The following is a 17,019-nucleotide window of genomic DNA, read 5'->3' on the forward strand; positions in this document are numbered from 1 at the left end:
TAGGTTTTAAATATAGTTTGAGGGATTCTTAAAAAAATGCACCATGGAAACTTTGGTACTTACGTGCATTTTAATATTTATATCAGACACTTCATTTTCATATAACTAAACCATTTCATGTGACTAAAAACCGTTCATTTCACATAACTAGGATTGAGGCTTAGTGGCAACATGACCAAAGGTTAAAAAGCTGACTGGTCACATTTAGATGCTTTTATACCTGTAATGCCTTTGCTTGGATAGGATACGCCCAGTTGTTTTAGCAGAGTAAAACATGGTATCTCATGATGGTGATGAGCCAATTATGCATGTGTGTGACCTTATAGTTGACATGGGCTCAATGTCTTTCTTGTTGGCTCTATAAGGCTTACTGTAGATGTCTCAGTATGAGAAAAATTTTTTTGACAGATCACAGTACTGAACTGTGATATGTCCTAGATTTTTGAAAACTGAAAAGAGAATCTAATTTAACTTATTGTTAAAATTTGTGGAAAGAGAAGAAAAGTTTAAAATCTTTTATGCCAAGAGAAGTGGCTCTCGTGAGAGAGTACACACCTGTCAGCAGTCCACAGACAAGTATAGGTAAGGGGAACATATCTTCAGAAAATGCATAGTAGTTTGGCAAAATCACCAACTCCAAACTGAAGAAATTCTGGCTTGTATTTGGATGGTTGAATTTTAAGTTTTTCATTGCCTTAAAATTTCATTTTTACTTTGTGATGCATAATTGAAACAAAGACTTTAAGTAAATTGCCCTTTACCAGAGACCATCTGAGGGGAATCTATATTGCTTCAACCTTAAATTTTCTACCTCAGAAATAAAAAAGCCACACAGCACTGAGGCTTATGATAAATAGCTCTTTCTGTTCTCTTTTTATTTGCTATCTCCCAAATAGAACAGAGAATTAAAGACTTTACCAAGATCAGTTTAAATAATTTTCATTAAATACACATAATTGGCAGTCTCTTAAAGTATTTGAGACTTTCTAAAAATAAATGCAGTAACATTTTAAGCTCTACCTACAGGTATGGATAAGTGAATCTATTTTGCCTGATGAGACCCACCCAGGGTATAGGAGTCCTACAGGAGTATGCTGCAAAGCTAAGAGTTCAGAATGGGTTTGCACAGCCCTTCTAGAATGTTCGAGTCATATGTTCTAGTGCTACAAAGACATCCTTTCCATTTCTTCCTCAGCAGTGTCTTGTTATTAGGTGACTTTGAAAATGGATGATTAATTTGAGGATAATTAACATACTGGCCAGAATATGGTGATGAAGTCAGTAGTTGCAGTGTTCAGAATGCTGCAATACAAATGCACCTGTTGTGTAATCTGTTGACTGTAGCCTGAGAGGCCAAACATGAGAGATAGATAATATTAGTATCCTTACTTTATCAACAAGTAAATTAGGTTTCAGAGACCAGAGTAACTACCAGTTACACCAGTGTGTGCACCTTTACCATAAGGCCCACATTGTAGACCCTTCTATACCTTATAAAATGATAATCAAGGTAAATGTTATTTCATTTAGCAACTTTCACAGCAATATGGGGGAGACATTTTGTCAATTAGTGTTATTGGTAACTTTTAATAGAAAATTTGCCAGATGGACCTTTAGAAACATCGCTGGGGGTCTTAGGATAATATAAACATGAGATGCTGTGTAGGAAAACATTTTCAAAGCTCAAATAATTGATCATGTCATGAAATTTTCAATGGCTGTTCTATGTAGAGTTTTATGAACAACCCTGAGGAATAAGCTTGTCAGTGCAGGAGTTTGCATTATCTCCAGGGCTTCTGGATCTGCCCTGTTTTCATCTCACACATTGTCAAGATTCTTGCTACCTTCCTTAGGGAATGAGGAAAATTGGCAGCTGTAAATTATCACTGATCTTCACGAGTTTTAATGGATCTCAGTTTCAATATGCTGCAGTGTTACCACTATTCACAAAGATATACTTCTGGTGTACATTCTGCCAGTTAGGTACTGGCACAAATTCTGCCTCAAATCATATATGTAAAAGAAATTTTAGACAAAGTCCATAAATAATTGAAGATTGTCAGATACATCTGTATTAGAGAATATTATCAGCCCATTTTTTTTACATGAGACTTTTGGTGGTTCTTCTCAAGAAGATAGCCCTGATTTCTGAATCTCATAAAGAAAACAACATTGGGAGAACCTAAGCCAACTTTGGTATCCTCAAACTAGATTGATAAGGTCAACAAATAGCTCTGAAAAGATGCTGTAACTCCTTGTGAAAGGAGGCATTTTTATCCTTAAGAAAGTTTATATGCAATTTTTATATCTCATTTGCATTGAAATATGAAAAACTTCAAAGTTACCTCAGGGACAGTGAAGGAAGCCAAGCCCCTTGGCTGAGGATGGTCTAACGTTCACAAAGAATTAGGGAACTCGGTTCCCCCTGATACCTGTACTTTGTAAAACCAAGTTAGTAGTATTGTTGTGATGGTTAGACAGGACATTGGTTGTGTAATACTAACAGAATATATGGGCATTTGTATAGATAGATTGCTGGTACAAATTTTATCGTGTTAGATCACGTTAGATCAAGAAGGCAAATTGGATAAAAATCAAGGGAATTGTTTCTATTTATATCATTTACTTTTATATTGATAATAAGAGTTATTTTTGTTAAAATTTCGAGGGATTAAACTCATTTGTATGGTAGACTATATCTTAGTAAACATAAGACATTATTATACCAGTTTTTATAATTGGTACTTAAACAACTCGGGATTAATATTTTAAAGCCCAAACAGTCCAGCAATACTTTATTTAAAACTGAAACTTCCATCTTGATGTGAGGGCCCCAGCTATGATTGACAGCTACAGGCCTGTGGTCCTTCACACTTACTTCCTTACTCAATTAGTTCCACGGTCCCAGCAGAGAGGTATTATTATATCCATCTTTCAGATAGGGATACGTAAGCGCCCACAGTTTAAATAACTTGCAGCATCGCTGGCCAAATGCAGAGCCAAGATCTGAGGATAGATTTGTCTTCCCAAGCCAGACTTTGTTCCAGGAAAATGGATTAGATTAGCAACAACATCAATTTAACTCTGTGTTTTTTGAGTAAGTTGATTTTAAACTTGGATTATCTAAAATGTAATTTTCTGTGATTTTTTTTAAATACACCCTTTGTTATTTTTCACATTAATTTTTACTGAAGTAACAAAGCTTGCAGTGTATTTTCATTTGGGGAAGTACAATGTGTTCATCTGAGATGAAACTAAACCAGAGGCAAACACCTAACTAGAACCCCGTCTGCCTATTCTTCAGCCTGTCTCGACTTAATTGCATTAAATCACCTAGATGGTTAAGGAAATGGGCTTTTACTCATCTCAGCTATTAAACCTGCTAGTTTGACTGATAAAATAGATTTTCCTCTGAAGGCTCACGAATTGAAATGGTTATAACTAAATGGAACAAAACATTTCCATGCATTAAAAGTTTGACCCTGATTCATTAATATGCAGATTGAATCTAATATTTCTGACACTTGCCATATCCTCTTTTATATACACTTATTTCCACCACTTTTGAATGTCCTTTATTCCCTTTTTTAATGTTGAAAATTAAAGGGACAGTCATGGCTAATGTTTACTCCAGCAGCATTTTGTAAAATAAACATTGAGTCCTGCTTTCTGACTCTCTCCTTGAAGCACATAAAAAAAAAAAAAAAGTATTATGTTTTCAGAGCAAACACAAAGGAGTGTAACACTGAAGTCTTGTGGGGCACTGAGTGCACATTCTCAGTATCATCCCACAAAAAAGAAAAATCAAATCGTGTCGCATGAAGATAAGGGAATATATGTGATTTAAATCCATAGGGAACATAGGTGGATCTTTTGTTATTCTCTTGGAAATAATCAAATGGCAGAGAAGCACACAACAACCCAACAACTGAGCAGTGGACCCTGCTGTAGTGACTGACTTTATGTTTTACACTGTGTCAAGAAAGACAAAGAAAAGACAGCACAGAAAACAGAACGGGGGCTCTGCACTGAAGACTGACCAATGTGTTCAAAACAAAATGAACTTGTTCTCTGCAGCTCTCCAAGTTTGTGTCTTGTTTTAAAGCCAAGTGCAATAACTTGGCTAAACAATGAGTCACATTGAACAAAATAATATTTAGATAAAATTGCTGTCACTTTTGGGCAAATATCTCCATATCTCTTTATTCATAATGTCTGATACTTTAAATTTGAGATGTTGCAATAAAACATTTTTTTCTTGTACTTGAGTTAAAAATGGGCTTTAAAAAACATCAAATGAAACGGTAGTTCAAGAACTCGCAGTGGGTAGAGGAGCCAGGTTGTTTAGTCCTGAGTAATGTAACTTACTCAGAAACTGGGTGGTCTTATTTTGAAGGAATTAGAGATAGAGAATTGTTGGCAGTGTGTTCCTTCTTTCCAGTTAGTAATTGACATTTCCCTCTTCATGTACTTCAATCATTTCTTAGGTACCATATAAGTGAAGCCTGCTTGAGCTTGTATATGTACAACAGTGGTTTGTTCAGAAAGCTCACAGCCTGAGCATTAGCCAAAGAGTAATTACACTTATAAGGACTTACAGAACACTGAGAGATTGCTCAGTTACCCCCTCCTCCCATTTCCAGGTGAATGAATCATTAAGAAAATAATTCATAGGTCAATATTTCCCAGAACTTTTCTGTGTGTATTTTACCTCTGGAGACATGCAATTATGCTGACATACACACATTCTCTTCTTTATGCTCTTAATAATTAATTCATTGAAAACAGTCTCGTCCAATGTCATCACTAGCTAAGACTGCCATTCCAAAATTTCATCCATGATTATCTTGCACCGTCTCAGGCTTGTTGCCACCTCTAGTGATGTGAGAATGGTCCAGTAGCCAGAGCTTGGCATTTATTTAAGAGTTTGCATCTTTAAAGGGTGTTTGTGAGAGTCAAGGAACTTGTAGCTTTTCTTTGCACATTGATGGATACATCCTTCTACCCAGAACATCCAATCCAAATTGCCTTTGTTAAGGCAATCTCAAACACACCAAACCATCCTTTGACTCTTCCTCAGCCAGTCTTGTTCTCTATGCAAGCTCTGTATGTTCTCTGGGAAATGCCTTTCACTTCACTGGCTTTATTTGTCTTTCAGGTCACTGTTTGCTAGACACTTTCTGAGCCCTGATAAAAGGCAGCTATTATTGACTTTAATCATTTTTTGTCCTTTATTCCATTTCATGCATTTAATACAGTGAGCTATAATATTGAGAATGGCTCAGTTAATATTTGTTGAATGAAGAAAAGTCAATTATTCCTTCTGTCTAATTAGGGAGTCTTAGTCTTTGTTCTGTAGTATTACAGGATTATAGAGTTATCTTGTTCTCTCTGTCTCTGTCTCTCTCTCTCTCTCTCTCTCTCTCTCTCTCTCTCTCTCTCTGTGTGTGTGTGTGTGTGTCTATCTCCCCCCAGATAACCGTATTTGAGGATACCAAGATTTTCTTTCTTTTTGTTTTGTTTGGGGTATTTGTCTGTTTGTTTTTTCTAATCCATTGAGTGAAATATCATCTGTTGAAATGTGAATTAAATATGTGTTGAATAATATTTTATTAAGTAAAGCCAAGTTCATAATGCATAAATGTAGGCTTTGTATGTAGAGAGACCCATGGCTAGAAGTACTGAAGATGTTCATAAAAGTCAACTGTGCAGACCCACATGTGGGACCCCTGAATTTCATTGCTATACATTCTGCTCCCTAGAAGTTCCACTCAAAAGTTACTACCTGTCCTACGAGGTCCAACTTAATGGGAAAAAAAAAAACAAAAATGTGGGGAAATGTGGAATAGACGAGTGATAAAGGCCTCTGTAAGAATCCTTGCTGGTGTTGTTACAGTGGAAGATGATAGGGAATAGATTCATGTTTTTTTTTTTTTTTCTGAGGATTTGCTCACCAGAAAACCCAGGTGCAGTCCTCATTCCTGCCCAGTTCCCACACACTGCTTGAAGTATTTTTCTATGTCATTACGTTTGTCCAACCACACCAAGTTTTTGTATATTATGTTTTACATTATTCCTTTCCTGGTCTTATTTGAAATTGTTAACTAATTCCTTTAAAAACAATAGCATGAAAAATATTCCACAAATCTTTAAGACTATATGTAATCAGATATAAGAAAGTAGTATATTTAGTAGATGTCTAATCACTAAAGCATTTTGTAATCATCATTTTGTCTTTGTAATCTTGCTTCTTCTGCTTTGCTGGGTGCCTAGGGACCACTGTTGCTGAACACTTTGATTCAGTGCATCTTTACAGAGGTGTCCAGAACAGTAGAGCACAGCCGACAGGAGAAAGTGCCTCTTGTTTCACAAGTTTGTTTCTGTAATCATGTCTCAAATAGGAATGCTGAAACAGGTATCTTCTGAGCTTGGAGCAGGATGAGTGTGGATGTTCAGTACGTACATGCTATCCTCCTACAGTTTAGGAACAGGTTCAGATTTGAATCTCTCCTCCAGAAGTTACTTCCTGCCCCTTCAGAGTCTCAGAAGGCATCTGAGAACAGAATCTTCTTTACCTCAAGTGAACTTGGCCATCAACTCCCCATCAAGTATCTTGCAGTTTGTGTCTAGTCCTAAGTGAGCTTAGAAAAAAAAGTCACAAGTTCAGATTCATTATTGGATTGAAACACTCATAGAAATGCAGTATGGCTTCAATAGAAAAGAAAAGTCTTGTTCTTTGGTGTAGTCTCTTTTATCTTGAAGAAAACACACGGTTTTAATAATGTAACTATAATTCTAAGAAAAAGTTTTAGAAAACTTCTTATTCCTTTAAGATTCATAAAAGAATATAAAAAGTATACCAGACTAAGGGATATTCCATAATGATATACATAAATATTTGTAATGGGTGATAGTTTTAATCAATATAGAACTAATTGTTTTCATAAGGATTTTACTGCTGTAGAAAACATAAAAGCTCATTGTAGTTTTTAATTGTTGAGTTCGTTGTATTCCTGATATGACAAAACAAATTAAAGACCGGAAAACAGTTCATTTTATAATTGGAGTGGACATACTCCATTGTCACAGGAAAGGCATGGTAGCAGAAATCGGCACAATTCACCCACAGTGGGAAAGCAGAATGATGGATGCTTTTGTTGAGCTTGTTTTCACCTTCTCATTCAGTGGGGACACATAGCCCTAGTGAGTGACTGCCATGTTGTTGTGGATTTAGCTTATTGCTTACATTATCTTAGTTGGGTTCCCAAATTACATGGGAATTCCCATGTCTACATGTAAGGCACCAAGTGTCCCTGCCCCCAGGTGGCTCTAATTGGTAAATTAAGTGTTGGTGACCAATGGCTGGGCAGAGTGACAGAGGCAGGACTTTAGATTTCCCAGGCAAGGGAACCCAGGTAAGAAGAAGGATTGAGTTTGCCAGGGAAGCAGGAGAATTAGACAGGAGAGATGCAGAACACGGTAACAGTCATGGAAGAGCTGAGAAAGAGCAGACCCCAGGGTCCCTCCTCGATTGAGTCTGGGGTAGCAAAGATGGAATATAGATAAGTAAGCCCTTGCCAAACATGAGTTAGAAATGCAGCACCAGCAGCTGGCTGCTGGGTTAACACTTCTTATATTCTTCTCCACAGAGTCTTCATAATAACTTCTTTAATAAAATCCTTAATTTTCTAAAACTTGATGGTACCTTCTCATTTTTACAGATTGATGACCCAAGTTTTTGATTACAGATGATAAAATACTTTAAACTGATTAGCAGAAAAATACAACATGAATGGACAAATAATTTTTCTCATATTTGGAATCTTGAATTCAAAAACCAAAGTATACTTTAGCAATAGAAGCTATGTCATCTTCTGACTTTCACACATGGTATTCTGAACCTTTGCAAAGCTTCTACAAGAGGGAAAAGCCCAAAGGGAAATCAGGAAATATCAGCAACAGAAGACCTGTCAGGATCTGAAAATGCAAGTCATTTTTAACAACTCGGCCCCATTCAAATTATGTTCAAATTTTCATTTGAGTTATGCATATAGTTAGAAAATAGCAGGAAGAATCTTGTGATCCAGAAGAATAATTTATCTCATGACCTTGAGACTCAAAAATGTAAGGCAAGTTTGAAGATGAAAAATAAAAGGCCAGAAATTACACTAGTCACAATAACTGGGTCTTTTAGTGAAGTAATCTAGCTAACGCATAGCACTGAAGGCCAGGTTAAAATGTTGGACTTGTTTCCGCATGTAATAGAATGCTATTTGAGAAAGTTATTAAGTGGGACCTTTAAAGTACAGTGAGCATATAACTTGCCATCTAGACCATGAGTGTTTTGAGAATCAAAGGGGCATTATTGGCAATTACCCTGGAAAAACAGGCACAGACTGGGTCTGTCTGTGGCAAACTGGAGTGAGACTCGTTCTTCATAAAGGCCTCTGTATGTTTGTTAATCTTCTCCCTTATGCAATGCCTGGGAAATCCATTTTGCGTCACAGTTGCCTTTCCCTGGCCAGACTCATTGAATAGAGCTGTTTCCCTTGGTCCTTTTTTCATCCGTGTGCTACTTTAGTTCCTTGGCTGTAATCTCATTCATCCATCAATAAGCAGAAGAAAGAACCTTTTATCTTCTGCACGAACCATGCATGATCATACTCTCTGCACCAAGCCTCCAGGCCCTGGCATAGGCTAAGAACGGCACCACTAAGCTGTGGCAGATTTGAGTGCCAGTTGCTTGCAGTGTGGTCTTTGCGTTTTCAAAACGGACAAAGAAAGTTTAAGACACTGAAGCATTTACATTGCTTCTTTAATTCTGCACAGACTCATGTGCAGGACAAGAACATACCAGAACTCCAAGGGTGCTGCCTCTTTATATTTAGAAAAATGGGGTATGGGCTATCTGGTTCTGCTCATAGATTAAGGACTATCTTCGCTTTGCAAATATTCCAGTCTTGTGAGGTGGTTTAGTATGACCAGAGAAATTCACTGAATTTTAAGAGTTTGAGGGAGGTCCCAGAGCTGGATACAGAAGCTTTGATTTGAAATTGAGTGAGGTGGGTGTTTAAAGCTACATTCCTTGCTCTACTGATGAGCCCACATATGGCTGCTATTTGGGGCTGTTAATTTTGAGCAAATGTGATTTTAACAACCTGCCTGCTGCTCTCTGTTTACATTAGGAATTAAGAACTATAATTTTACTGAGTTGTCCTTTCAACTCCTTATCTACTGTTTTTTCCTGGCGGGACAGGTAAAATTCAGTTTCTAACCCAGTTTCAAAACCATGAGCCTCAAGGAACCTTCTCTACTTAAAAATCTTTCTAAGACAGGACATCCAGAAGAGGAAATTATCCTGTCAGAATCACTATCTGCAGTGAAAAGCAACAAAAGCTTTGAAAATAGTCCTGTGCTTTCTGCCTGAGGCTGGGTAGAAGTTTCTCCTAAGACTTTCTACAAGCTAGCTCCATAAAAGTCATAGAACAAAGGGCGGCAGGGTTAAATTGTCACGAGAGCTTATCTTCTTACCTGAATCATGTATTTGAGCAGAGCTTCCAGCCTACAGTGCTAAACAGGCCATAAATATGTGCTGAATAAATAAACTGATAGTGTAACCTGAGCTTTAAATATAATTAATGAGTAACCATTATATGTGCCTCTAACTGAGAGAGTCCTGGGAATTGAATTTTACTTCAATTCTTTATCTAATCATGACTTTTTATGAAAGACAGAAGACAGTGTAGTATTCTTAGCAAACTATTTCCCTAACTAGGGAGCAAGAGTACTGTTGATCATTCATAAAAGCATCCCCGTGCATTCTACCAAGATCACATATCTGAACGCATGAATCAATTTTTAATGAAGAACACTCTTCACAATATAGTTGCACAGCCTCTCAACACTAAATTATTACTATTGCAGGTCTAAATTACTTCTCATGTGGTTAGGAATATTGCATTGCTGACAGACATAATACGTAACATACTGACCCATATTCTCCTTGCTAGAATGATATTTTAACTACCGCAGACTGGGGAGCTTATCTTGCTAGGGACCCTGTTGTCCCCCCCCAGTTTTAGTTCCATTCTTAAATCTCACAATGATTTTTACTATGCAAAAATGTCCATCTGAGAATGCAAATGTTAGGTAAGCATATTGTTCTGGAAAATTTCCCTGAGAGAACTTTGGCGAATATTACATTACAGTAATTTTCCATCAGGGACATCTACTATAATGTGGCTATCAGGGCAGAATTTTTTATTTTTTTTAATTCTCTTTCCCAGAAGATTTTCTCAGGAACTTGGAGACCTATGCTGCCCTTTGTGGAGCCACTGAGTTTTCTAACATTTCTAGTACTACAAACTGTGTCCTCAGCCAAGCTCCTTCTCAATCATGTCAGCATGGCCTGAAAAACAATGCCATGGCCATAAAGCTGTACAAAACAATATTATCATTATTGGCATTCAAAAGAAGTTCAGGTCAGCCTCATTTTTGGCCTTGCTTAGAGAGAGTTCTTATTAAAGAGAGTAATGTCTTCCCTTCCCTGTAGTCCAATAATTAGATCAGTCATTTCCTGTGAGACAAAGCCCCTGAGCTACGGATCCTCATGTTGGACCCCCCTAGAAGGGAAAGATAGCTTCCTGGGTTGTTCTTTTTTGTGAATGAAATTCTCATTGCTTTGAACTCTCTCCTTTTTCTTGTCCATAGTTTCAAAGCTCTGTTATCAGTCCTCCCAGTAATTTAAGTAGCATATTAACAAAACACCCTGGGCTTCGATCACAGAAGTGACAGTTGTGAAGTAAATCTTCCGAGATAACAGCTGTCAACTGTCAATGAGCTACAGATAATTAGATCTGAAGATGCTTTATGGTCAGAAACGAAAGATAAAACTCTCAAACCAGAAAGGTCTTTAAGTTGATGTGGTTACTGACCCTTCTGGCATTAACTTTGTTTTCTGATGAAATAGGTGGAGAAGACCTGCAAATTGCATTCAGTATTTATTTCCCAGCTAGGACACCGTGCTTGGTTTTATTTTAATGAAGATTGGGCAACAAAATGGTGAAAGAACCTAAGAAGTGAGGGAAAGTGGAGGAAGTAAGGAGAAACGGGAGGCATTTGAGAAACAAGGTACACTGTTATTTATATACTGCATTATGCAGGTGAGAAGGCGACACAGGCTGTAAATACAAAAGATAGAACTGTTAGCAAAACAGCCTAGTCAAGGTTTCTAAAACCACACAGAGGTTTTGGATGTGAATTAGCCCAGCAACTGTGGTAGTCCAAGTTTTCCCTGTAACTATTAATCCAAAGTTAATATTACTAATCTCACAATAACTGGAACTTTAACATGTTTGCTCATTTTAAACCTCTCCATATGATAATTCATTTTTTCCTATGGGGACAGTCACTGAAAGTTATTGTTATAATATGTGTATATATATATACATATATGCATACATATATACACATATACATACATATATACACATATACACATATATTTATGTATGTACATAAATATATACTCAACAATAATAATTAAAAACATAGAGGCTATTATGTAGACATGACTGAGAGAGGTTAGAAGGGGACATATGAGGAGGCAGAGAGCAGAAGGGATGAAGTGATGTAATTATATTTAATTAAACAACAAAAAAAGTTTAAAAATTAAAAAGAAAAGTAGCTGAGCAATCCCATAAGCAAGCCATTGAGAGTCCATTCTGGAACAGTGCTTCTTCATTGTCTATGTCTCAGTTCTTGGCTTACTTTTCTTGCTTTGGCTTCTCTTAATGGTAGACTGTCATATGGAAGTGTAAGAGAAATAAATAATCTTATACACACACACACACACACACACATACACACACACACACACACACCATAAAAACTAAACTCTTGCTCATTTACTGAGAAAGAAATGGAAGCACAGGAAGGTTAGTTTGTTTATTTTTAAACATAGCCATATATCCTATTTTGCTATCATTCTACATTATTGGCTAACACTGTGTGAAGTATGCCACGATACCATTCTGAAGTGATGAGCCGAACAATCCTGGCTAAACCTGAGTCTGCTTGGCCTTCCCATGAGATGTGTTTGATGCTCACAGAGGGGATCTTTTACTTCCTATAGCAATCTTTATTGTGTTTTATTTTTCTGTAAGCCAAACTGTGGCCATTAACAATTGTTCTAGAAAAATGACACGTGGTCTATGTCTACAAACGTAAAATCAAAGTCATGAAATCAGAAACCTTAGAATGCACCTACTCAAAGCTCACCATTGTTTAAGATCATTAGCACAAGAGCAAAGGGACTTAGTAAGGACTGAAAAGAGTCTTAGGTTTTGCATCTGAGCTTCTTGTCTGCAGAGAAAGCCGCCTGCACCTTTATTATGTTTATTATTGAAAGCCAGGAAGGCACCCTTATTGTTCGGCTCCCTTCCTGGCTTTCAATGTTGAACTCACAGACAGATAGTCAATGTAAAAGGAGCAGATTAATGAACCCGAGTCACTGATCATTGGGAAGTTATAAATCAGAGGATGCAAATATCTAAATCCATGCTTTCCTTTCGATATAGTCATAGACAAATTGTCATTCAAATGGTGTTGCCTCTTGAAGGGGAAACAAGAAAATAATTGTTTACAAGTAAAGTATATTAAGGCAATGGAAATTGCTTTGCAGAAATGTGTCTGTTATTCAGTTATTTGGAGATAATACTAAAACAGCAAATGTATAAACTTGAGGATAAAGCATAAGAAGTAGCACGTTCTTCATGCCAATGAATACTCTTCTTACTCACTGTAGATATTTAACTGTATTTTAACTGGTTGATGACTTTTGCTAATAAATTTTAGATTCTTGTAAATGAGAATAATGTTTGAATCTTACAGACTCAGCATGAACTTTAACTTGCTGATTCCTTTTAGCAGAAAGTCAAGAATTAAAAATCTATGCTAACAAACATTACTTTTAAATTGACTTTTAAATTTAATTATAAAGAACTTTGTATGTGAATATTTCATCTATATCACTTGTTTTTCCCCTCCTCACTCTCCAAATTTTTTCATGTTCTCCACTTACAAATTCATGATTTTATCATCTTTAATTATATATATGTATATATGTACACAGATATGCATACACAATTTAATGTTGCCTGTATAAACTTTTCCAGGGTTGACAACTTTATATTGGACAACCTATGTGGGTGCTTATTGCTAGTGGAGACTGAGTTTTCCTTTTTGGCAGTCATTGACCACCTGTAGCTGTTCATCTAGTGGGAGGACGTTGTCGAGTTTACTCAGTTCATGTTGAAATATCAGTCTGTGCTGCCCTTACACACTCCTGTTCATGCACCTATATTGTTGAGAATCTATGGGTACATTTTCCTTGTCTAGAGGGCACTGTCTAGCAACACACATCCTGATCCTATGGTCTTACAATGTTGCTTCCTCCTATTTCATAATGTTATCTATGCTTCAGGTGGGGAAGTTGCACTGGTGATGTATTAAGTGGTGCTAGACACCACCTGGACACTTATTCTCAGCGTTTTGGCCAGTTTTAAATCTCTGTAGTAGTCTCTATCTCTTTCCAAAGCGTATGTGAAATGGAGTGAAAACTACACAAAGTATTTCCAATGCAGTTAGAAATCAATTTAGTTTAGGGAACTGACTTGGCTCCCCCATTTAATGCATGGCTTCTCCAGCCACACGGAGGTGGCAAAGTTTACAGTACCAGGTATGAATTCCCATGTCCTTAGTGGGCCTCAAGTCTAGTTTGACAGCCATTAGTTACCCTAAAGTTATAAATGGAAACATTAGTATCATAGAAGATAAGTTTATGTTTATTTTTGCATTTTTAGTCAAAGTTTCTCTAAGAATTTTCAGTAAAATCATAAAATTATAAAGCCAGCGCACACTGTTCAACATTCCTTGTTCTCTATTGCAGAGCTTCGAGAAACCAAAACCTCTGAATACTTTAGTCTGTCCCACCAGCAGTTAGACTACAGGATATTACTGATGGATGAAGATCAAGACCGGATCTATGTGGGGAGCAAAGACCACATCCTGTCCTTGAATATCAACAATATCAGTCAAGAACCTTTGAGTGTAAGCTTATCATTTTCTTGAAAGAAACTGACATTATAGTTATTTAAAAGAAGTCAATATAATATCTAATAGATTAGAAAAACAGAAGCTATTAAACACATGGAGACACACACACACACACAAACACACACACACACACACACACCTAAGTTACTATTTACTTCATAACTGAAACATATATTTAGTTTAATTCCTTCCATTTGGCTTAAAAAGTTTAAGAAATTAATTTAATCTGCAAATGAGTGAAAAAATATGTCTTGTATATTTGCGTATTTAGGAGAAAAAGGAGTGGGTTGAGGGAAGTTTCCCATGAAAAGCCTGGTTAGAGTGTAGAAAGAAGTACCGTATCATTTACGTGTAATCCACAGTGTGAGGAATAAAGTTATTAGCTGCATGGATATTTGAATAATCATAACCTACATTTATCATTTTATTTTTACAGTAAGAAAGCAAAATTAAGCATCAATGGAGTAAGATCAAAGCTGTGTTAACTTAGTAAAACTAAGTTCATTATAGACAGGATGCTTCACATTCATTATATTAAAGGCTTACAACTCAAAAAATGGTTTTCTCTGCCACACATGGCCCAAGACAGCAGTGATTTAGAATGACTGACCAGTGCTTTAGTGAGACTCTGTGGTTTGATTTCATGTGTTACAGTGTTAAGGTACATGGAGGTCTACTTTAAGTAAAACTGTCATTCTGGCTGTGTGCTTTACCAAAGGTAGCATTAAACTAAGTTAGCCACTGAAACATAACCCATCATGATATAAGCAGTTGGTAAAACTGTCCAAAGGGCAAATGGGCATTGTATTTTACACATTTATCTTAATAATGACTCTATTTAAATACACAATTATAAATTTTCTTGTGTTATTGACAAGATTCTATTAAAGAAAACCAGATTGGGTAAGCAAAAGATAAATGGTATAATACCAATAACTTGAATTCAGAAGATATAGGAAGAATTTCAAAAGAAAAAGGTAGTAACACCTTAAAGAAATCAGTCAAAAGCAAACTAAGAATATAGTGTTAGTATGTACTTAAATGGGATTATACAAACTGTATTTTTCTTTTGAGCAGGTTTTCTGGCCAGCATCAACAATCAAAGTTGAAGAGTGCAAAATGGCTGGCAAAGATCCTACTGTAAGTAGTTGAAACACACACACACACAATACGTATATACACAGAACCCCTCTTTTCATGCATCATATAAATAAACTTTTACCACCTACACACACATTCATGCTACACACCACACATGCACATGCACACATGCTCACACACACACACTCACACACTCTCACACAGACTAACTACTTAGTCTTCAAATGTATGTAGTTTGAGACCAGCTGAATCTGAGATTAGTGGTGTTGGGGAACCTTGGCAGGACAAATGTTGAAAGTATAAATGTGGCAGGACTGGAATTCTCATACCATCTGTAACTTCAGAATTACAGACTGGTTAAACTTTCCTACCATGCTTCATTATTTAATGCAGACACTTTTTGTGATTGATTTCACCAATAAATCTTGTACCAAGTGGCTCCAACCTACAGAATTCTCAGCAGGCTGCTGAAATAACGATGCTGTGAGTGTCTGGAGGAACTCCCAGATACCATGGGAACTAGTCTTGAGATTCTTGGCGAAAAAATAATCATGAGCCTGCACATTCCAGATAAATAAGTCAACAATGATGAATAGTACATTTGTTAATTAAAACAATTACAAACCACAATCAAAGCAGATATACATATTGACAAATGTGCAGTACAACACTTGTGCAAATTGGATTCCCTTAAGTGGACTTCAGTGGAAAGACTCAAGTAAGAAACCTGCATTGATTTCTGTGAATGACTTACTATCTTTGACCCTAAATTATTCTTGAATATTACATAAGAAATTCATAGAGCTAATCTTTGATAAACACAATCTCACATACATGCATACACATATATCACAGAATTACATATAGTATATGTATATATATATATATATATATATATATATATATATATGCATTTTTGCTTTAAATCATGAAAAATACTATGATGAAATTAGTATCAATAATATTCATGCCCTCTCACAAATAGTTTGGTAAAAAGTTTTCTTTTTTCATTTAGCCTTACTCTCAATTACTCATTTAATAAAAAAACATTAAGCACCAATTGTATATCTAGCATAATTCCAGATATGAAAAAAACATAATTTGTATAAACAGAGTTAGTTTTGCTTTTCCTCAACATGTCTAGTTGAAAAATTCAACCTATTTTAAATGAGCAAGAAAATAGATGCAAATTAAGGAATGCAATAGAAATAAAACTATTGTGTAGAAAATCTAAAATACTGCAATGTATGCATGCACCCAGGTGAGACGATATCCAGTATCAGCATCAACGTTTAGTCTAGAAAAGTTTGACTGAGCACAGTGCAGTAGAGACAACAGGTGCTAAAGGGTTGATATCTGTATGGATCCTTGAAAGTAAGTGCTCCAATGATGTGTTGCGCAGGCCAGTCAGCAGGGAGACTAATCAATAATGAAATGAGATTTTTCAGTGGATGACTCCTAAGACGGTCACAGATAAAAACTTTTGTAAATACTGAAAAAAGTCAAGGCAACCAAAGACTAGAGCAATGAATCTCAGTCTGTGGGTCTTGACCTCTTAGGCAGGGAGTCAAACTACACAGGGATCACCTAAGGCGATTGAAAGACACAGATATTTATATTATGATTCATGATGGGAGGACAGTCACAGTTATGAAATAGCAACAAAGATAATTTTAAGGTAGGGGATCACCACAACAAGAGGAACTGTTTTAAAGAGTGGCAGCATGGGGAAGGCTGAGAATTGTGGGTCTAGAGTGAAAGATCTCTCAGTAGTAGTCCACAAGAGTTCTTGCAAACCATTTC

At 36.4% G+C, this 17,019-nt stretch overlaps 1 protein-coding gene across 1 annotated transcript in view; it reads left to right on the forward strand.

The window, feature by feature from the left end:
* The window catches only part of Sema3c (semaphorin 3C), a gene marked incomplete at its 3' end in the record, with an annotated part of 142,079 nt that overhangs the window by 57,750 nt on the left and 67,310 nt on the right, over positions 1–17,019 (forward strand). The window contains exons 3-4 of the mRNA XM_034519619.2: positions 13,949–14,109; positions 15,193–15,255. Of these exons, the coding sequence (XP_034375510.1) occupies positions 13,949–14,109; positions 15,193–15,255 (224 nt within the window). The remainder of the gene's footprint in view (positions 1–13,948; positions 14,110–15,192; positions 15,256–17,019) is intronic.

The sequence above is a fragment of the Arvicanthis niloticus genome, chromosome 15 (assembly GCF_011762505.2).
Source record: "Arvicanthis niloticus isolate mArvNil1 chromosome 15, mArvNil1.pat.X, whole genome shotgun sequence".
Lineage (NCBI taxonomy): Eukaryota > Metazoa > Chordata > Mammalia > Rodentia > Muridae > Arvicanthis > Arvicanthis niloticus.